General features: G+C 41.1%; 1 protein-coding gene across 1 annotated transcript in view; it reads right to left on the bottom strand.

Moving 5' to 3' along the window:
• LOC123983033 (myoferlin-like) overlaps nucleotides 1–20,810 on the bottom strand; it is a 30,389-nt gene that overhangs the window by 1,159 nt on the left and 8,420 nt on the right. The window contains exons 7-53 of the mRNA XM_046069121.1: nucleotides 18,797–18,925; nucleotides 18,518–18,580; nucleotides 18,378–18,428; nucleotides 18,265–18,295; nucleotides 17,711–17,826; nucleotides 17,457–17,583; nucleotides 17,192–17,295; nucleotides 17,013–17,081; nucleotides 16,857–16,900; nucleotides 16,105–16,187; nucleotides 15,359–15,483; nucleotides 15,157–15,270; nucleotides 14,715–14,892; nucleotides 14,163–14,287; nucleotides 13,866–13,975; nucleotides 13,463–13,655; nucleotides 13,135–13,290; nucleotides 12,913–13,044; nucleotides 12,594–12,757; nucleotides 11,901–12,015; nucleotides 11,522–11,624; nucleotides 11,257–11,399; nucleotides 10,851–11,021; nucleotides 10,502–10,610; nucleotides 10,339–10,416; nucleotides 9,984–10,165; nucleotides 9,352–9,510; nucleotides 9,116–9,217; nucleotides 8,870–9,031; nucleotides 8,492–8,657; nucleotides 8,327–8,400; nucleotides 8,114–8,170; nucleotides 5,855–5,866; nucleotides 5,655–5,753; nucleotides 5,366–5,494; nucleotides 5,055–5,210; nucleotides 4,864–4,955; nucleotides 4,571–4,741; nucleotides 4,314–4,462; nucleotides 2,162–2,301; nucleotides 1,978–2,066; nucleotides 1,797–1,892; nucleotides 1,374–1,515; nucleotides 1,142–1,241; nucleotides 835–1,028; nucleotides 321–430; nucleotides 51–198 (exon numbers count right to left, since the gene is read on the bottom strand). Of these exons, the coding sequence (XP_045925077.1) occupies nucleotides 51–198; nucleotides 321–430; nucleotides 835–1,028; nucleotides 1,142–1,241; nucleotides 1,374–1,515; nucleotides 1,797–1,892; nucleotides 1,978–2,066; nucleotides 2,162–2,301; nucleotides 4,314–4,462; nucleotides 4,571–4,741; nucleotides 4,864–4,955; nucleotides 5,055–5,210; nucleotides 5,366–5,494; nucleotides 5,655–5,753; nucleotides 5,855–5,866; nucleotides 8,114–8,170; nucleotides 8,327–8,400; nucleotides 8,492–8,657; nucleotides 8,870–9,031; nucleotides 9,116–9,217; nucleotides 9,352–9,510; nucleotides 9,984–10,165; nucleotides 10,339–10,416; nucleotides 10,502–10,610; nucleotides 10,851–11,021; nucleotides 11,257–11,399; nucleotides 11,522–11,624; nucleotides 11,901–12,015; nucleotides 12,594–12,757; nucleotides 12,913–13,044; nucleotides 13,135–13,290; nucleotides 13,463–13,655; nucleotides 13,866–13,975; nucleotides 14,163–14,287; nucleotides 14,715–14,892; nucleotides 15,157–15,270; nucleotides 15,359–15,483; nucleotides 16,105–16,187; nucleotides 16,857–16,900; nucleotides 17,013–17,081; nucleotides 17,192–17,295; nucleotides 17,457–17,583; nucleotides 17,711–17,826; nucleotides 18,265–18,295; nucleotides 18,378–18,428; nucleotides 18,518–18,580; nucleotides 18,797–18,925 (5,562 nt within the window). The remainder of the gene's footprint in view (nucleotides 1–50; nucleotides 199–320; nucleotides 431–834; nucleotides 1,029–1,141; nucleotides 1,242–1,373; nucleotides 1,516–1,796; nucleotides 1,893–1,977; nucleotides 2,067–2,161; nucleotides 2,302–4,313; nucleotides 4,463–4,570; nucleotides 4,742–4,863; nucleotides 4,956–5,054; nucleotides 5,211–5,365; nucleotides 5,495–5,654; nucleotides 5,754–5,854; nucleotides 5,867–8,113; nucleotides 8,171–8,326; nucleotides 8,401–8,491; nucleotides 8,658–8,869; nucleotides 9,032–9,115; nucleotides 9,218–9,351; nucleotides 9,511–9,983; nucleotides 10,166–10,338; nucleotides 10,417–10,501; nucleotides 10,611–10,850; nucleotides 11,022–11,256; nucleotides 11,400–11,521; nucleotides 11,625–11,900; nucleotides 12,016–12,593; nucleotides 12,758–12,912; nucleotides 13,045–13,134; nucleotides 13,291–13,462; nucleotides 13,656–13,865; nucleotides 13,976–14,162; nucleotides 14,288–14,714; nucleotides 14,893–15,156; nucleotides 15,271–15,358; nucleotides 15,484–16,104; nucleotides 16,188–16,856; nucleotides 16,901–17,012; nucleotides 17,082–17,191; nucleotides 17,296–17,456; nucleotides 17,584–17,710; nucleotides 17,827–18,264; nucleotides 18,296–18,377; nucleotides 18,429–18,517; nucleotides 18,581–18,796; nucleotides 18,926–20,810) is intronic.

Here is a 20,810-nt window from a genome sequence, read left to right as displayed (position 1 = left end):
TCAGAATATATGACCAATATTCTTAGCTGGCCCCTCTTGCCCGTCCTTACCGGTAAAGAGTACAGCAAGATGGCGAGGAAGAGAATCACTATGATGAGGATGATGAGTCCGATGAAGAGGCACCTGAACCTTCGCCACACAATAAACTTCATGGTCTTACATGGGTTGGTGAACCAAAAGAAGGATGTATCTGGGCGGCTGATGGTTGTGGAAAGTGAAAAAGTGACTGTTACCCACAAAACTACACTTATACTTATTCTAATTAGCAATTAAGAAGAATATGTTTAATGTTTAACAGTCATTCCACTGTGGGTTCTTACTTGGGAGGGTCCAGTTTTGGGTTCATGTTGGGTTCATCTCTGCCTTTTCCTGCAGGTCTCTCATCTGCATCTGCTTCACTTACAATCTCCAGTGTCATCTCCACTTTTCCCTGTAAAGGAAGGACGAGCAGACATACCGAGGAAGACAATGAATATTGAGGAGCTCTAATATTGTAATGGAGCAGAATCTATTCACCAGTCTGCATGTAACTTGTGAAGTGTGTCTAAATATGCAAACCAATCTGACCAACAAGAGCCAATCTGACTTTGTTCTGTCCGTTACTTTTTAGCTTAGGTTGGAGACAAGAGTGGGAGGCATGACATAAATTTTTTTGTTTAAACAGTTTTAAAATCAACGGTGTCTTTAACATCAAAACAAAATTCCTGCTGAGTCTACTGCAAGTATTAAACTCATGTTGAATTACATTCCCATCCAACCTCATTTGTGTTTATTCATTTGTTCAGTAGTACAGGTTTGAACAAGGCAATTTGCCAACTATCTGTTCATACTTACGCCTAGGACCTTCTTTCCATCCTGTTCAATAGAACAAGGCCACCAGCCTCTAACTGACTGCTGAGCAAACAGAGAATTGGCATGCTCTGTCTTGGGCGGAGTTCTCATTTCCAGATCATCCATCATCTGCAGAGAACACTTTTCTGGGGTCTTCGCAGGGGACACCATGTTACGCAAATCCAGCTCCATTGAGCCTAGGATCACAGATTAAAATATTCCAATAGTCAGGTTTTATAATGGTGGTCTTTAGGTAAACCAAACACTTGAAACTATTTTTATTTGTCCATTTTAAAATAGATTGTCTTACCAAGGTAATCGTCCAGTGAGAATTTGTCATTATCCCATATCTGAACAATTATCTTGGGGGGAATCCTGAACTCTGTTTTGTCAAGACTCCAAAAGTGCTCCTGTTAAATAAAGAACATGCAAAAACATGTTTTAGATGACCTATTTCAACAACGCAAGCACTATTTTTTCATCTGTAGTTTTAAAATGATTTTATCTTAAGCCAATTGGTCAATAGTCCAGACAAGCCTCACCTTCTTGGACACGAGGCAGAGTTGTTCAGCAGGCAGGTAGTCGAAGCCAAAGATGAACCTCCAGTTAAAGTTGCCATCTCCATCCAGAGACCTGTAGTGGACATCAGTCTTCTGCTTGTCCTCCTCCATTCCTGGCATCCAGCTGGCAAAAGGAACAAAAGGTGTGAGCGTTCATTGTCCTGTCCCAATAGGTTCCACAGTAGCCTTCATCTATACAGTTTGGCTTTTAGAAGAATTAAATAAAATCAATGTAAATCAGTTGAAAGATTTCAGAAATGGCTACTGGTGAGAAACAGCATCATAAGGCAAGCCTACAAAAATGAATAAAGATCTGAACAAAAAGTCTTGAATCCATCAGCAAAGTCAAACAGTATATATTTATTTCATAGGCCAGAGTTAATTTAGATGATTCATTAGTCATACCCTTTGACATAGATGTCGCTCATGCGTTCTCCTGTGATGCTGGTCTCATCTAAAGTCACATCTGTGGTATTCCAGATGACAGCCCGCAGGAAATACCTGAACGTTCAATTAAAGTGAACATTAACTCAGTAGCATTTGATGTGCCCAGTGACGAAGTGCCAAAGAGCTGCACAGAACTTACTTCTTAGCCTTGCGTGGCGTGATCTCAAATGGAGGTCCAGGGGGGCCAATGCTTTTGGGGAAAACATCCACCCACATCTGAAGGCTTCCCTAAATCATCACAATATACAGGTTTCACAAAATAGCCGTGTCAGGATGGATGTGGACAATTGTGGATATAGTATGTGTGAGCTGTGACATCTGACCTGAGAGAGATTAGGCTGAAAGGTGCTGTAGAGGGTCCTGGTCTCTACATGTTCAGGGACAAGTCCCTGTTTCCTGAGCACATGCAGACAGAGTCGTTCATAGGGCAGTCCCATGTGCTGATGAATTTCCTTGTTGTTCTCTGGATGTGGAAACATGTTATAGGTTAATTAGTTAATTATGTTAACACTCACCGGCCACTTTATTCGGTACATCTGGCTAGTACTGTGTTTGACCCCTTTTTTCCTTCAGAACTGCCTTAATTTTTCGTGGCATACTTTCAACAAGGTGTTGGAAATATTCCACAGAGACTTTGGTCCATATTGACATGATAGCATCACGCAAGTGCTGCAGATTTGTTGGCTGCACATCCATGATCTGAATCTCCCATTCCACCACATCCCAAAGGTGCTCTATTGGATTTCAGATCTGGTGACTGTGGAGGCCATTGGACTACAGTGAACTCATTTGTCAGTTTGAGATTATTTGAGCTTTGTGACATGGTGCATTATCCTGCTGGAAGTAGCCATCAAAAGATTGGTACACTGTGGTCATCAAGGGATGGACATGGTCAGCAACAATCCTTAGGTAGGCTGTCGCGTTTAAACCATGCTCAGTTGGTATTAAGGGGCCCAGTGTGCCAAGAAAATATCCCCCACACCATTACACCACCAGCAGCCTGAACTGTTGATACAAGACAGGATGGATCCTGCTTTCATGTTTTTTTACACCAAATTTTGAATAAAATCTGAAATCGAGACTCATCAGACCAGGCAACGTTTTTTCAATCTTCTATTGTCCAGTTTTGGTGTGACTGAAAATTGTAGCCTCAGTTTCCTGTTCTTAGCTGACAGGAGTGGCACTCTGGTCTTCTGCTGCTGTAGCCTATCTGCTTCATGGTTTGACGTGCTCTGCATTCAGAGATGGTATTCTGCATACCTTGGTTGTAACGAGTGGTTATTTGAGTTACTGTTGCCTTTCTGTCTTCTCGAACCAGTCTATCCATTCTCCTATGACATCAACAAGGCATTTTCGTCCACACAACTGCCACTCACTGTATATTTTCTCTATTTCGGACCATTCTCTGTAAACCCTAGTGATGGTTGGGTATGAAAATCCCAGTAGATAATCAGTTTCTGAAATACTCGGTTCAGCCTGTTTGGCAACCATGCCACGTTCAAAGTCACTTAAATCCCCTTTCTTCCCCATTCTAATACTTGGTTTGAACTTCAGCAAGTTGTCTTGACCACGTCTACATGACTAAATGTATTGAGTTGTTGCTATGTGATTGGATGATAAGCCATTTGTGTTAACAAGCAATTGAACAGTTGTACCTAATAAAGTGGCCGGTGAGTGTATTATAATTGGTCAAATTAGATGCGGCAAAAAGATTCAGTCAAAATGTCAAGCAGTCAAACCACAAGATTCTGTTACATTCAACAGTGCAATAGCGTGTTTTTATGCCCTGTAGCACATGACTATATTCTGAAGTTACTATTTTTAGAATTGACAACATAGCTGTAGGGATGACGTCAGCCTGTCCATCCACCACTTTGGTAAAGACCAAATTGTCTCCACAGACATTCATGGTCACCCAGAAGAAAGATGACCTTGGTGATCCTCCTGATTTTTACTTTACCACTACCATGAGGGTGACTTTTAAAAACATTTTTAGTAAAATATGTCCAGACCTATTGCCATAAAATTTGGTACTGTATCTTCAGGTAAAAATTTTAATACGTCCAATACTTTGATTTACGACCAAACATCTGCAAAACTAATTACAATCAGCCTTAGCTACTTTGTGCTGAAAAGCTAATGTTAGCATGCTCACATGCTAAACTAAGATGGTGAACAATGGTAATTAGTATACCCAACATCATTATGTCAGCATTGTCATTGTGGGCATGTTAGCATGCTGACATTACTAAATAACTCACAGCTTGCTTATATTATATTCCAGGAAAAAACTGTAAACGAACAGCAGGCCCCTATAACTTGCAAAGGGTATACAGAATAAATTGACTTAATGACTGATTGCAAACCATTGTACCTGACATTGATGTGAAATGTAACTCCCTCTCACTAAACAACAGAACAATCATATTTAGACTAACTAATTTACACTATTTCTTCTTAAAAATTTGGTATTACCAAAGTGATCCAGTGTGTAATCTTTGCCATTGAAGCTGAGAGAGGTGCCGTTGTCCTCACTAATGGGTTTGGACAGGCCTTTTAGACGAGCCAAGTTCTCCAGAATCTGAGATGGCTTCAGCTGGTCCCGCCACTGGTTGATACCAGAACTAAGATGGAAAGATAGGAGACAGATTAATTCTGCCTGCTTTTAAAATTATTAATATGTATTCATTTCCCCATCAGCCCTTAGTTTGCCCACACCAAGAATTCCCTACATGCAGTAGGTTTGTGGCAGGCCACAGTAGGAGTTATATCTGGACAGGAAGCGGTTCTCCAGGTCAATCACTGTCTCGCCAACTTTCTCGTCACGGGTCAGGAGATCATAGTCATAGACAGAGATTTTCAGGTCCTTGTCCTGGGGCAGGAAACACGTCATCTCAAACATCCTAAACAAAAGGATGTGTTTGATTAGCGAGAAGGTGCACTGGATTTTACATTCATCCTCTAAGGATAATGTGATCTATATTAAATTATCCATTGCTTAAATGTGTCCATTCGTAGTGTTTACCTTCCAAACACAGGGTTGATGGTGTTGGGTAAGTAGTGGTCTCGGTCGTCAATTGTATTCCTTCCCAGTGATATCTTTATGTATGGATCACACTGAGCAGGAGAGAGAACACAAGTTGAAGCAGAAGGTGCGGACTGGGGCAGTGTGTGAATCTACTGCTTTTATTGCTGCTAAAACAGATGAATTCTCACACTGCCATTATTGTCTTTGGGCTGCAGGTCAATGCCCCGGACGACATAGATCCTGACCAGACACTCCTGAGGTCCACTATCTGGCAGCTCTCTGAACTGACGGGGAGGAGGAGCAACACCTGGGTCGTCTGGTAGAGGGTACACCTTGAATGAACCCTGCAGGTACAAGAACACAGATCTGATTCTACTTTTTGTCTTTAATACCTTTTAAGAAGTTGGTTTAGTCCTGAGCAAATGAGATTCAGCTCGTTTAATAGCTTTAGTTTCTATTCCGTAGCCCCTCCAGAAGTAAATTTTTGGTGTCAAACTACCTTAAACTCTCCAACCACAGTGGGGTCGTCATCTCCATTTTCATTCTTGCCTCGCAGCAGTTTGAAGGTGTTGCAGAAATCAGTCAGCCCTTTGAAGTCTGGGACATCCTCCAGTTCGCAGTCATACACCTGAGAATACACAGTCACATTCAAGTCATACGCAGCTCAGGGGAAAGCTCCTGTACAATTTGAAGCATTTAGTGTTGATCATTACTTACACAGCCACGACACAACACCACAAAGATGAATTGTTAAATATATCGTGTGGGAAGAAACACAGCCAACTTACTTTCAGGGTGTCATACCCTTTTTTGAGGTAAGGGCCGCATTTCTCCTGTTCTCCAGTTGAAGCGTAGAATTTACTCCACCAATCGACTGTCTCTTTCTCCTGAAGATTGAATTGGACAATTTTAATCCTCATATATATTGTTCTCTGCATTTGGTACAAGAATCTGAAATCTTAAGTCACATTCTCTTGTTTACTCTCACCTTTTCTGCGTGCTTTGGAGACAGAAAAAAAAAAAAGAAGAGAAGTCACAAGTACATACACATATCAGTAACACAAATGCAAAAACACACATACAGACAAGAAAGAGAAACAGGGAATGATGGTAAAGGAAAGGTTGATAAGGAGATCCCAGTGGCAATTTCACAATTGACAGCCAATCTGAAAACAAGGGCGTAACAAAGGTAATGTGCAGAATGGGCAACTGCATTAGAGTCCTGGACCTCCGGGGGGCCCACTAATTCCGCTTGTCCGTTCACTTGCAACATGGCACCAATAGTTTAGCGGTATTCATGCCTGCCATGAATAAGACCTGGCTTTGAATTATGACCATAGACTGTATAACAGAAGTGGACGTAGCCAGCGTTATGTCACCCATTGGTTTGTGGATGTTTTTTTGGGAACCAGAAGTCACCATATTTGGATGAGAGGGTGGAGCTTGGGAGGGATAAGTATTGCTATGCCTCCAACGGTAGTTGCCCCCTGCCAGCCATTAAAACAACGCAGGTGTAAGGCACTTCCACATTGGGTTCACTTTTTAGACCCAGAGGTCCTGCTTGATCATGACCACTGTAAGGTTTTCAATCTTGATTTTAGTAAAAGTAAATCCAAAGAATAAGAACTATCCTCTCTCTCACAACACAGAATTGATTGCTTTGTGATATTTCTTGTATGGCACATGTGAGGCATCAGTATAATTCCTGACCAAAACAATGTTTTCAATCTTTGTTTAATTTCAAGAATTAGTTAAATATTACAGAAAATATGCTTTTTTGCTTCGTTGCCAAGAGTTAGAAAGCCACATAAAACCCAGAACCGTAAAAAAAAAAAAAAAAAAAAAAAAAAAAAAGTGTAAAAGCAAGTTATGTTATATGCCTGATTATTTCTTGGCCAGTGCAGTCAGTTTCTGGAGCCTCGTCATCAGCATGAGGTTGCAAGGCAACCAACAGAGACTCCAGGAAGAGACTGCCTTAGCATCAGTGGCATTCCCTCTCCTGCTTCAGATCATACCTCTCCGACCGCCACAACTCCATCAGCATTAATAAATCCAAATCAGATACTGCCCCAGTCTAGCAGGGTGTCCCAAGGTCTGTTCCCTTCTCATCCTCTACATGCTCCCCCCTTGGTCACATCATGGACTACATTTCCACTGCTATGCCAATGACACCCAGCTCTACATTTCCACCAAATCTATTACTGCTGCCACTTGCTCCAATCTCACAAACTCCCTCACAGAAACAAAATCCCTCATCAAATCCGGCCAAACTTCCCCCTCTGTTCCAGCATTCACAAAAATCCACAACCTCCGTTATTGTTGATCAAACCCTTTCCTTTGAACACCAGTTCAATTAAAATTACACAATCTGTATTCTTACATATTTAAAACATTGCCCATCTTCAACCCTCCCTTTCCTTTTTAGCTGCTGAAACCATCATCCAAGCATACATCACCTCACAACTGCACTACTGAAACAGCATTCTGTACGGTACATCCACCAAATTCCTCAAAAAAAAAAAAAACTCCAATACATCCAAAACCTAGCTGCCTTTCTACTCACTCACTCCAGCACCAGGGACCACATCACTCCAGTCCTCTAAAGCCTCCACTGGCTCCCTATCCAACACAGAATCACATTTAAAATCCTCCTAATCACCTACAAAGCTCTCAGTAACCTTGCCCCCTCCTACCTCACTGACCTCCTACACTGTCATATTCTCACCCACAACCTCAGATCCACAGACGCCAACCTCTACAATCATCTGCCAGGTAAAATTGCTATTTTTCCTCAATGGAGTCTGGTGGGCTGTAGCGCCTTTTTGTTTTTTTCTTCCTTTTCTGGCAGTGAATGTGGCATATAGCTCCTTTAAATGAGCACATTTCCCAAAATGTCCAACTTCTGCTTTAAGTTGAATATTTAAAACTGTATTTCCAGCCACATCATGGCAGTGATAGTTCAATAACAAAATCAGCTCCCATGTGAAGTGAATGCTTTGGAGCTTAATTTGCTCCAGGGCCCATTTACATGTTACGCCCCTGCTATGAAAATGAAAATGTGCTCATTAAATTTGTGCCAATTAAATGAAGTACAATCGCTGTTATTTTGACAATTTCCACAAAGTAATGACATTAAGGCATTTGTCAAGCTTGCTGTAGCATTGTGGATTAAGTGATCTCAGCCATCCAGTGTCATTGGTGCCCAGCCTTGCAAATCAGAAAGCTATAATAAAGTAACCATACATACAAAGTAGGAGGTAGGGGAAGCCATTTTGTTGACAGCAGCTGACATGCTGTACATGAACTGCAAGCCAGAGTAATAAGGTTTGTCAAATTTGACAAGTCAAATTTTGCACTTCTTAGTGACAAAATGGAACTTAATGTGTGTATTAGAAAGAAGAATACCACTTACGAACAACATGAGGAATATGTTATGTGGTGGTACAGAGGTAGATTTTACCTGAGCTTCTAGCAGTGGTCTCGATTCATCCATCTTAATAGACACGTGTTTGGAAGGGGAGGCCATCAGATGCACTGTGGATAGGAAGACAATATTAGAAGTAGTTTTAGTTTTTTTTGTCTCCGTTTTAACTGAATCAGAATATTCTTACGTTTGCCTCCTTACTTTTGGAAGACATGGCTCCTTCTGCAGTGACGACATATGGGTCGCATCTGAAATCCTCCAGAGCAGTGATGGTGCACTGACCCACCACAGGCTTCCTGCCAAATGGACGGTGGTCGATCACCTTAAGCACAATGGGAGGTGTGTACATCTCATCCTTTGGTAGGAGCTGGATGGCAGGTGTAGAGACAAAAATAATAATAAATTGTATTGGGAGTTTACAGTATTGTGTAAAAGCTATAAGACTTACCAAGTGCATATTTTTCATAATAATTTGATTTTGGCTTATACTATTACTTCCCCTGTTTAATAGCTTTAAGTTCTCTCTCACACACACACACACACACACACACACACACACACGTGTAACCTCGCCATTACCACTTTGATGAAGAGGACAGAGCTGGGGAAGTTTGGGCTCTTTTTCATGTTCTTGATGACAGCAGACTCCAGCCTCTGACCCCCACACTCCACCACCAGACTGGGTGAAGACACTGCTGCCAGCTGGTACGTCTTCATGTTCCTCAGGCCCCATGCTAGAATCTGGATACAGAGACACACACAGACAGGATTTAGAGACATTATGTGCATTAGCTCAGAGGGACAGTGTCTAAAGTTGTGCATTACCTCCACAGCAGTGAGCTGCACCACAGGTCGGATGCCCTGAGGAACCATGTAGAGTTTCTCTCCTCTCTTTGGGGGCATCAGGGGAAGATTTGAATCGCCCGTCTACGAAGAGAGAGAGAGACAGGAGAGACCTTTACAAGTAACTTCACATGCTATATCCCATTTGTAACCTAGCGAACATAGTTGGGTATTAAATACAGTAAAGCAGCTTATTCTCCATTACTTTTAGGGCAAACCTTTTCTTTGAGGATGAGTTCAGCAGCCACCAGTACCTCCCCTGCCTTGTTTCCTTTCTGCATGATGGGGATCCATAGCAGTTTGGGAGTCTCATTCATGCCTGGATTCAACTTCACCAGTGGCAGGAAAACACTGCGGCCAAGCAGCTCATCCCTCCCCTGGGCAGAAGGTAACATACATGTCACAGGTATATTTTTATGCCTTTAGTTGATGCTCTCATTTGAGGCAAATTAACCTGAGTTAACCTACTAATTTATAAACAGTTCTAATTCGTAGATTATGTATACTAAAAATGAATACAAAAAAGGAAATTAGACAAAAACAGAGGTTTAAAAAAAAAAATAAAACATTACAGTTTCAACTATAAGAGTGTAGAGGAAAGGTGGACATAGATAGGATGAAGTTAAAGACAGACATTTATTTTCAAGACCGCTCATACTATGAAAGTCAAACTTGAATCTCAAGCCCAGCAGAGATCCAATGGGCATTTTTCTGCTTGGGAGATTTTCCTCAAAATTATTTTTTGTGTCAAGTTACATTTCCCAGAGAAATATGCAAGTGATATTTAATTTTCCCTATATGCAAATTAGTTGTAAAAATGCTTTTTATATGTAAATCTGGCACAACCTACCACTTGGTCGTAGTCATAGAACTCCACTACAACATTAGGGGGCCGTTGAGCAATCTTCTGGGGGTCTCCATAAATCTCCACGTCACTGAAAATCAGTGTTTGATCCCAAGTGGGGTTCAGTGTTGCTGACAGCTTCTCTGTTGTCTTACTTACATGCAGGAAGGAGATGTATGCATACGGATCTGTGAGGGAAAATAAATAGGTGCTTTAATGTTCATGTTTTCACATCCAACATTATTTTTTGCAAAGTGACTCATTTAATATTAAATGCAAGACTTGAAATCTATCTGGAGTCTTAATGTTGACATTTTAAATTTAATTTAATAATATTTTTGATCAGCGAGTAGAATCTTACCAGAAAAACTATCCTTGTCCATAGATGTCAAGTTCCGTGCCTGATAAAGGTAGACACGGAGATGGTACATATGTGACACTGTAGGGGGAGAAAAATACATTATTCAGTATATTTCTTTGTATGTTGATGATCATTCATGTGTGTCACTGTATGCATCACTCACTTTCAAAGGAGCAGGACACAGTGGGCGTGTTGTCCCCAAACAGCTTGGTGGCATCAGCTTTGTTGGCATCGGCCTTGGAGCCTTTCTCCTTCTCCTCAATATCAACACCCTGCAGAGTAAACATCTCAGAGCTTTTTAACTGTTTATGTGTCTCACACACTGCCAAATAAACACACGCCATAGATGTGTTAAATACATAAGTAAATATTTGGAAATATTTGGTGAGCTCAGATCTGGTACGGACTTTTATGCCAGCCTTTCCTACTTTAATGTTGCATTCTGACTTTTGGAAGCCAGATCCTGACAGATTCAAGCCAGAATAAAACATTTATTTTCCCTTTTTACTCACCAACGCCCCCTCCAGTTGGAATATGGCGGATGCGCCGAGCCGTCCCTCTGGTGCCATCTTCCGTCTCCAGCGCCTACGACGAATCGTATCCGATGAACGCTCCTTCTGGTGGAACTTCCAGCCAATCAGAGAAGAGAATTCCCAACCCTCAGGGTCACCTTGGTTCCGCCTCTATGGGCAAAAATAAACATGGATTGCAATTTATATTTTAAATGAGTCAATCGGCAGTAGATTAAATAATAAATTCTGGTATCTAGAAATACCTGGATATCTGTCTCTATTAATCTTTAACAACATAATCAGAACTGTGTTTTGCAGTTTACGATATAAAAAATGGATATGGCATCAAAATACAAATAAGCTACAGTTTATACACTGTAATACTGCACTATAGTCCTATGCTGACCTCCGCAACTGCTCCTGCAGGGACTGCAACTCTCTTGCGAGGTCGAACAAGCCTTCTCCTGCGGTGGATGTGATACACCTTCTCCGCAGAGACCCAGGACCGAGGTTTGTCATCTGGCGGGATGGTGACTCCATACTCCCAGCCTGTAGAGTGTGCACACACACAGACACATGCCCGCAAAAAATTTGACTTAATTTGATTATAGTTTGGATACAATAACGTATGGTTTCATCCAAATTTTATCTGCTTAGATAAATGTCTGCACCTTGATCATCCACAGCTCTGTTGTCATCCACACTCCACTCAGTCTCCCAGTTCCAACCTGGAGGACAATCAAACTCTCCAGGGCTACGGCTCTTCTCTCCATTCTGTGCAACAACAAAACAAACTGTCATTTTTTAAATTTGTATATTTTCTTCAAGTGTTTTGCCTCCTCAAATATTAGATATGTTATAGATAACTCCTCCATCATAGACATCTGAAGGAAAGCTGAGTGAAATAATGAAGGAGAACAAATGGAGTAAAGGTGTGTGGGTCTGTGTGACATTCATGCATGTTTTTGTGTTGCATGTCACAGAAACAAGGACTTGTTTTGTTTATAGCCACCCTGCACATTATTTGCATGTCAGCGGTGCTGTTCTCACCACATCAGTGTAGGGCTCGGAGGGTGCCTTCCACTCTCCACCAGGGAAGCGAGCCTCATTTTGGAACACCTCGTCCATGAATTCAGTGTGTCCAGCATCTGCCTCTGTTAATAGACTGGAACATAAAGTCAAACATACGTGCCATATCTGCATGAAATGTGGCACATTCCGGTGGTAGTATGTAAAAAAAAAAAAAAAACAAAACACTGAAACACCAACGCATGCAAAAATGACAGCGTGAAAGAGAAGGAACGTTGTGCTTGTTTTGACAGTGACTGTGTTTACATGTGGGGAGTAACCCAACTGTTACCCGTTCGAGCAAAAACTTTACACAAATCAAGCTGTCAAAGTGTGTGTTCCTCTTGATGCTCCGCATAGGCATTTTTACTTTTCATATATACACAGACAGAGGTAGATGAAGTGTAAATAACTTCCAGCTTACTGGCACAGCCTGGTACTTAAATCGTGGTCAATGGCATGAGAGGAATGCAACAGTAGAGAGCGAACGTAGCCCACTTCCTCTACAGTCCACAGAATGTGTGTGTTCATTAGGGAAAACACACATTCAACCCATAAAATAATTTAACTAGTCTGAATCTGAAAATATCACATCACAAAGTCTTCCTCTTGGTCAAATGTTTTGCATTTCAGAGGAGGGAGGATGCCAAAAACGTCATCTACAATTATACTCACGCTTTCTCTGGGTCAATGAACCAATCACCTTCCCACTCCCACCCTCTTGGGGGCATGAAGTACTCTTGTTTCAGCTTCAGCTTGCCTGTTACGTCTGAGTATTTGTAGCGCCCCACCAGTCCTGTGGTCCCCCACTTCCCAAACACCTGGGCCTGGTTCTCGTACTATAACGCAAAGGAGGACACGTTTAGTTTAAGATGCTGGGACTGAGTAATCCTAAAATATTTAACATTCTATAGCAATACTTTGTGAATATGGAGAAGCAAATGCTTTTATTTATTTATTTATTTTTATTGTGAGAGATTTTGGAGTGATATACCATCTCAGCAAATACGCTGAAGGTTCCCTCAGAGTAGGAGTTGAACTTCTTCTCATGTGCAGCCAGACCCAGCCACATATTGACTCTGATCTGAACTGGCACCTTTAAGCCCTTGTTCTTGTCCATGGGGTACTGAGAGGGACAAGAAAAAAAACCCCGGAGTTTAAAATGAACTTTTAAACCGTTCCTTTATCTTTTTTTTGATTGACTGCAGATGTATACCTTTAAAAAGACAGTCTGTGTCTTGCCACAGTGTTGACCGCAGGCCTGCTCACTGTGTGTGGAGTAGAGTATCTGGTGAGCGGGGATGCGGCTGTAGGCCACCCTCTTCTCACCCCGTAACATCCAGATGATCACGTCAGGCATGCTGTTCTGGGGCTGGACACAGTGATGGTAAAAACTTGTGAACAAATGCAAACCAAACAATATGATGCATTGCAGTACCAAATCAAAGGGAGGCCACGGCTATTGAAGAAAACTGACTGTATGTCATGTTAGAAAATGTTGTTTAAGGATTTTATATTGTTAAAAATCATTGCTGTGTATGTACCTCCTCAGCCAGCAGTGCAAGTTTGTCCACCCAGGACTCTATGTCAGACACAGTGTCACGGATCTCTCTGGCCTCCTCTCTCATGTGTCTGGCTCCGTCCTTGACTGTGGCCAAAGCGCTGTCTCGCAGCTTCTTGATTTGGATGTCCAAAGAAGTCAGGTTGGAGCGGCCTTCCAGCTCAGGTGTTGTGAAACTGTGGGAAAGCATAGGCAAAATGGGACTAAACAATACACAAATTACCCAGTAAACTCTTAAATCCCTTATGGGTTTACTACTAATTACCACTATTGGCTCTTTTCTTTTGTAAAACTGAACACATTTTTTGTCAGACATTTTATTCCATTACAAGATTCATAGACAACACAGATTATGTTATTTTTCCAGAAACACCAACTCCATTTACCTTTCTAGGTCTTCAATCAGCTCAGTAAGCAACTTCAGCCACACCTCTACAAGCTGGTTGTCAGGGACTTTTGCCAAGATGGCTATTTTAAATTCATCGAGGTTGGATTGCTGCAACAACAGCAAAATAGAGGTGAGGATTAGATCTAATGATTCTCACACTCGCACATACAGAAACACGTACCAAACATCTGTACAATGCAGTACGCTTTAATGGCTGCAAACCATGGGCAATAAATCATGAACTCTGAGTGTAAAGCAATCAAAGTTTGAGTATAACAAGATAATGCAGTATTACCAGGCGGTGAGTAATGTGGAGGATGATGTTGACCGAGTCCATGCGGTGGCTGACATCCTCCCAGAATGAGGTAACCACCACCACTGGCTTAGTGTTTGCCCAGGGCAGGTAATAATAGTGGTTACCTAGAAAGATTATACGCAAATTAAGAATTCTCTTAAGCAAGCAGTTTTTCAAAAAATTAAGTTAAATTAGGTTTGGGAGTGGGGCCACACCTCAAATCACCTGTCAAACCAATCTATACATGTTCTACTCAGCCTGCCCAGTTTGTGTCAGATTGCTCAACCCACCCTCCCTTTCCTCTTCATCCCTACACACATCCACTAATCCTCTCCTCCCTTCATCCCCCAAAACCCTTCCTATTCCCCTCTTCTGTACATTCTCCCAGACCATCAGACAACATCCTTCTTTCTACATCACCCTGTCCCGCCATTCAACCGTCCTTTATCATCTATACATTACGAACTTTCATTAAACCTTTAAATGACAAATTGTTGTGGCGTGGTCCTTGCTAGTGAAGGTATCACATCAGACAGTAGCTTCCTCACTCACCATCAAATACAGCACAGCTGTACTGAGTGGTGGAGGCCAGTGGTTTGCAGGTGGTGTCCAATTTGTTGCCATAGTTACCGATGCTGACCTCAAACTGGATTGGCTCTCCTGGTTCCTGTATCATGGAGGCGCTTTGAAAGACTGCACACAGACAATACTTCCTCCTCCTCTGGTACTTCTGATGTCGAGAAGAAAATGGAAGAGAGAGAAGTATAACATATTTTAACCAACTAAAATGTAGTGTCACTTTATGTACAGACATTTTAAGGAACATCAACAAGGTCTGTATAGAAAAGAGAGCTAACCACATTCTATGTATAGCCTACCCATTTAATACACTTCCCTAACTGCTCGTCACACCTTGTCCCGAATCTTGAAACCACACTTCGGTCACACTGAACTATGGGTCAGGTATTAGTCAGAGCTTAAATAGTCACAATACCTGCACCACCAGGATGTCATCGCTGCTAATACTGTCAACTGTTTTGTCTGCTTTGCCATCTAGCTTAGTGGACAGCTCAACCAGGATCCTGCCCCTGTACGCCACTCCTTCTCCCTGTAAACAGAATACATTGATATGAACCAATGAATGTAGGACAGGGGCAGAAGAGAAGATTAAAATTGTTCCAAGTCTTGTCCCCTACCATGCCACAATTGAGATCCTCATAGGGGTCTGGCAGGCCGGTGAACTCTCTGGGGCTGCCGTACAGGTTGATGTAGCAGGGCCCAAAGACAGGCAGGAAACCCACTTCAGACGAACCTGTGGTAGCTGTGGAGAGATGGAAATACGAGAGGCTTAATCTCTTTATGATTATGCTCCAGCTAGGCTAAGCCAAGCTTTAATGTTAGTATGTCAGTGTTGCTGTTTTTTGAGGCGGTGGTGATGGACAGACTGCGGTGGAAACAGTGAATGCTGGGCAAGCGAGTGGCAGGCACTACGACAACAAAACGGTAAACGGTTAAATACTAATGTCAAAACAGAGCACAGCACAGCTTTATTAGTAATGTGCACATACAGAATTTCACTTATTGGGCAATTTAGTGTGCACAACATGCTTAAATGCATTACATGTCATGCAACACAGAGCAACAAAGAGCACTGTTGAACCTTCAAATGACGGTATTTCCGGATTTCCCGCATGTTTTTCTAGAAAAAGGACAATTCAAGCACCATTTAGAAGTTAATACAAAGCAGGCACATAAGAGTAACAATGGTTTTCAACCATAAATAAGATGTTTAGTTATACTATGATATATTTTATCTAGGTGAAAGGCAAAGGCTATGAAACCTCTGTACTGTGGTTTTCACTAAATATCCAAGCTTATAAGATACTATTTCAAGCAAAAATGTTCTTTTTGTTTTTTTTATTTAAAAATCCAAAAATAATACCTTCTATTTCTCCACCAGAGGAGGCTATCTTGGCCAGGTTCAGGTATGTGGTGCCAACAGCATCATTTCTTGTCAAACGATCCCTGCAATCACACTCGGCACCTTAAGACTCACACTGCACAAACATGTGCGATTAACTGTTAAATAACATGCACATTTCACAATGTAGGCGTATTGTTATGTTCTGCCTTTTCAATACCTCTGTGGAGGAAGTGCCATGGCATTTGAAAAACTCGCAACAATGCATATAAAGCCCATTATATGCATAGTTGAGGTACATTGTTTTCCATTCCAATTCCATGGTACTTTTCCATTCCATGGTACTTCCTTGAATCTAAGAGTGTGTTTTCAACACCTTCTGAGGCACACAGTTTTTCCTCTTTCCTCAACTTTTCCTCTTGCACTTATTTCCCTTCAGCCTTCCTGAACCTGAGTTATCAGACTGTTCTGTTCACTCAGAAACGCACAATAATAGATGAAAACAATTAGCTGAGAGACGGTGCCAACAGGATCCCAAAGCATGTTACTGAGGGTAAGGGAGGGTGCTACACAGCCTGAGTCGCAGGCTGCTTACATTATTCTCATGTGGTTGGTGATGGGGCATGGAGAAACACAGCACAGCTGACCACACTGCAGAAATATTGTGGGATACTTTCTCAACCCCAAATAACTCACTCAAAATAACACCGCCTGTACTTGAACACAAAATGACACAGGCAAAAATCTCTAAAGCACAATCTTGTTCAGCTTACCAATCAAAGACCGTCAGTTTGACACGCTCACACATGGAGGGGAACTACAGGAAACACAAGAAAGAGCTTTAAAAAAGCGAGTCTATTAAATGAATTCATGGTGTCTTACTTTCATGCCAAATTAAAATACAGCTTTCCATCTTTAGGACCTACTACCTTTACTTGGAGGTTCAGCACTTGGTTCCATTCAGGGTTTGCATTCTTCTCAATGACCTTAGTACACAGCTGGAGAGACAGAAAAAACACACAAACTTTTCTTTTATTACACAGTAATTTCATATCCTGCATTTTTAACATTTAACACTGTAGCTAAAAATATACAAATGAGCAGGAACCTTTTTGCCAGCAAATGAAGCCTCTAAGAAGGGATCCACCAAATTCTTCTTGTTTTCATCTCCTCCAAAAAGTTCTTTCATGGTTTGGACGAATGCATCATCCACTGCAATGAGAAAAGAATGCAATAATCCATCATAGTTTATTCTGTATTTTGTCTTCATCTTTTTTAGCAGCCATAAAATGGGAAATAATTTTCAAGTTTAAACAAGCTAAACTTACAATTTGATTTGTTACAAATGAAATAACTATAATAGCTGGTCTTACTCTGGGGAACATCCTCAGCTCTGAACACCTTCAGTGATAGGGTGGCCCATCGCAGAGTCACACCAGCTGGCAGCAGCAGATTACTCTCTATGTCATCCTGATCGTCATTTGAGTCCCTTTTCTCTCTCTACATTAGATACAAAGAACAGAATAGTGTCAGTGAGAAGAGATCAAGGAGCACACCCTCCATATTTATGAGGAAAGAGGAAGCAGCCAGTGCAAGTTATATAAGAGCTGTTTTCGGTCAGTCGTACCGGAGGTTCATCTCCAGTCCCCACTACAAAGAGGCTGACTTTGAGGTAGCCTTTAGCCCCAGAGCTAGAGTCATCTGGGTCATTCATCAGGAGCCACTTCCTCATGATACAGTGGGCTGCAATATGAGACACACGTGAATATACCACTTTAGTACACAGAGTCAGAGACAGCACCATCAGGTAGAAATGTATGGGTAAATGAAAAGCACTTCACAAGTGCTTGTGTGCACACGGGGCCTGAATTTATTTTTGACCTTAAACCAAATTTTAATATCAATGTTAAAAAGCGGGAACATTATGGAGTTGTGTTTCTACTCCACAGACTTCTGAAAAATAACTATGTCTGACTGTATAGCTGCTAGCTTAACACTAAACTATGTTCACAAGCTGGTCACCAATTGCCTGCTGCAGCTGAAAACTATACTATTTGAGCAGTGAACGTGAACCACGATATTATAATTGCAGGTTGGAACACCAAAACCAAGTTGAAAGAAGCTAAAGAGCTCCGTAGCACCTTTAATTGTCTGTGGGTTCACCACTACAAGCAAGCTTACCTGGTTCATCATAAACATAACCAATGTCCACCTGTGTGAGAGAACAAAAACAAATCAGTCAGACTCACCAAACACTGAGATATTTACAATTATGACTAAATGAAATCAGGTACCTTGAACTCTCCCATGAGACTGTCAGCCCTCAGTGAATAGGAATTATAGATCTGCAAAGGAGAGTGAAACAATTCCTGGTTTATATATATTCATACATAGAGAGAGGCCAGGATCTCAAAATCAACATTTGTGTACTGACCCGGAAGCTGATGTGCTTATCAAATAGATCTGACGGTAGCATGTGGACATTGTAGAAGAACATCTGTGAAAATACAAAAAAGGTAAATCATGTAAAGTTTCAATGACAATAGACAAAATAAAACATTTGAACTGGACCTCCTAGGCACAAGTTTTGGTTGGCTTAGCTCTAAAACTCAACTTCCTTTACGTGCAATAAATATAATCAAAAGAAACATTTTATTTCCATTTCAAATCAGTTCATCTATTGTCTCACTGTACAAGAGCGAAGTAAGATTACCTCATCAAAGAAGGGGTTGTTTCCCCTCTTGATCCTTGTCCTATGGGTCTGTTCACACACATGAACCTTCACCACTGGTTTGATGTTGTTGCCAGGCAACTGACGGGCCTCAATGATCCGGACACGAATCTGAAAAACATTTTTTCAGCGTGGATGAACGTAAATAAATGATGACAGTATGAGAGCACCTGGTTCTAACTAAGAGAACCTCCGTTTATTTAAATACACTGTAAAATTAAACCTAATCTAGCTAGAAACTAGATGGGCACTCAGAGCGCAGACCTCCGCTAACGCAAATGGTCCAGTCTTCTATGATATGCAAATCCTATCTCGCAATGATAACAAAAGTGAAAAATCATTTCTGTTGACAGTCTGTCCCCGTGATTTATGAAATCCTTGGTCCGTCCTACACCCTTCCTCTTGGCGGAGGTAATACTGAAACTAACCTAAATTTAAAAAACACACACACCACTATCTTAAGGTGGGAAATGGTTCTTTATCCTAAAAGTGGAGCAAAACCTTTTTTACTTTTTGCTGATTGTTTTCCCATCAAAGGCTTTCAAACAGACCATTTCAAACATATCTAAGGATTACAAAGTATGAAAGTAGCCTATCAAAGAGTACATATGTATATATATACACACATATACATATACATATATACATATACGTATATATACATATATATATATACATATATATATATATATATATATATACATATATATATATATATACATATACATATATATATACATATACATATATATATATACATATATACATATATACATATATACATATATATATATAATAAAAGTACATTTTTGTAATAAAAGGAATAGAGATCATGTTTTTTTATGATCTTCTTATCCTCAACCATAAGCATTCATTGTAGCGTTATTCTATCACTGTGCAGACAGCAATGATAATCCCTCACAGGATTGCCAAATTTTTCTACCAACCATAGCATAACAAATCCTATTACGTACTTTTACTGGCTTTAAGTTTTTGATTTGCAGCTGAACAAGAACAGGTTCAGTCCTCCTTATGGTGCTGATGGTCTTTACTGATAATCATCAATCAACATCAAACTGACCTGGAAGTCCTGGGGTTTATCGGCTAGTCGGGAGCGATTCTGTCCCCTTGCCATCTGCAGGTGGAGTTTACCAGGCTGACCAGGAGGCGAGGGGATGCCTGCAGAGCTACTTTGGCCTCCATCTGGTAGCGTCTCATTCCCCTGCTCACCACCACCTAATCAACAGAACAACAAGATGAACTCCTGGCATGCCTCTAATCAACCATCTGCATTTTACTGCATCATGAAGAACTCCATAAACATACCAGCATCCACTGTAGCATCTCCTGCTTGAGGGTCATTGGGGTTTGGTACAGCACTGGCTGGAGGATCGTAGCCAATCACAAGGTTGATTGTAGCCTAGAAGGAAATAATTGCCTGTTCTATTACTTCATTTATTTATTTGAAAAAGTAAGATAGCCTTCCTGTTTATATTTTTAAGTTCACAAAGACAGACAGACACTTACTCCAGTATTCTGCCCACTTTCATTGGCCAAAGGAAGATTTCTGGATGGGAGTGATCTCACTTGCCCAGAGGAAAGGTCTCTCAAAGAGATTTTGGTTGACCCAATCAATCTGATGGGGGAAAAGAAACAGGAAACAGAAATAGATTTGTATTTGTGCCAACATGTCAGTAATCAAAATACACACCACATTGGAATACAATACTCTGTGTGCTCAGTGAAGTCACATTTACAAAAGGGCAATATAGAAGGTCACCACCCAGAGCTAACAAACCCAGCCTGCTCAGACAAACAGACGCACCCTATGAGCCATACAGTCAACGCCGCTCAGAAGCTACCAGCCAGTGATTCATGGTGTTCAGATCATCTGTGACTTTCTGTAAATGAACATCTGACAACTGAAATTAACTAATTTGTCCAATTCTTTCCATTAAAAAGGTTATTTTAATGCCAGATATGAACAACAGAACCA

Source organism: Micropterus dolomieu, linkage group LG14, assembly GCF_021292245.1.
Source record: "Micropterus dolomieu isolate WLL.071019.BEF.003 ecotype Adirondacks linkage group LG14, ASM2129224v1, whole genome shotgun sequence".
NCBI lineage: Eukaryota > Metazoa > Chordata > Actinopteri > Centrarchiformes > Centrarchidae > Micropterus > Micropterus dolomieu.
Note: the sequence above shows the minus strand (reverse complement) of the source record. Positions and strands in the feature narration are given on the sequence as shown.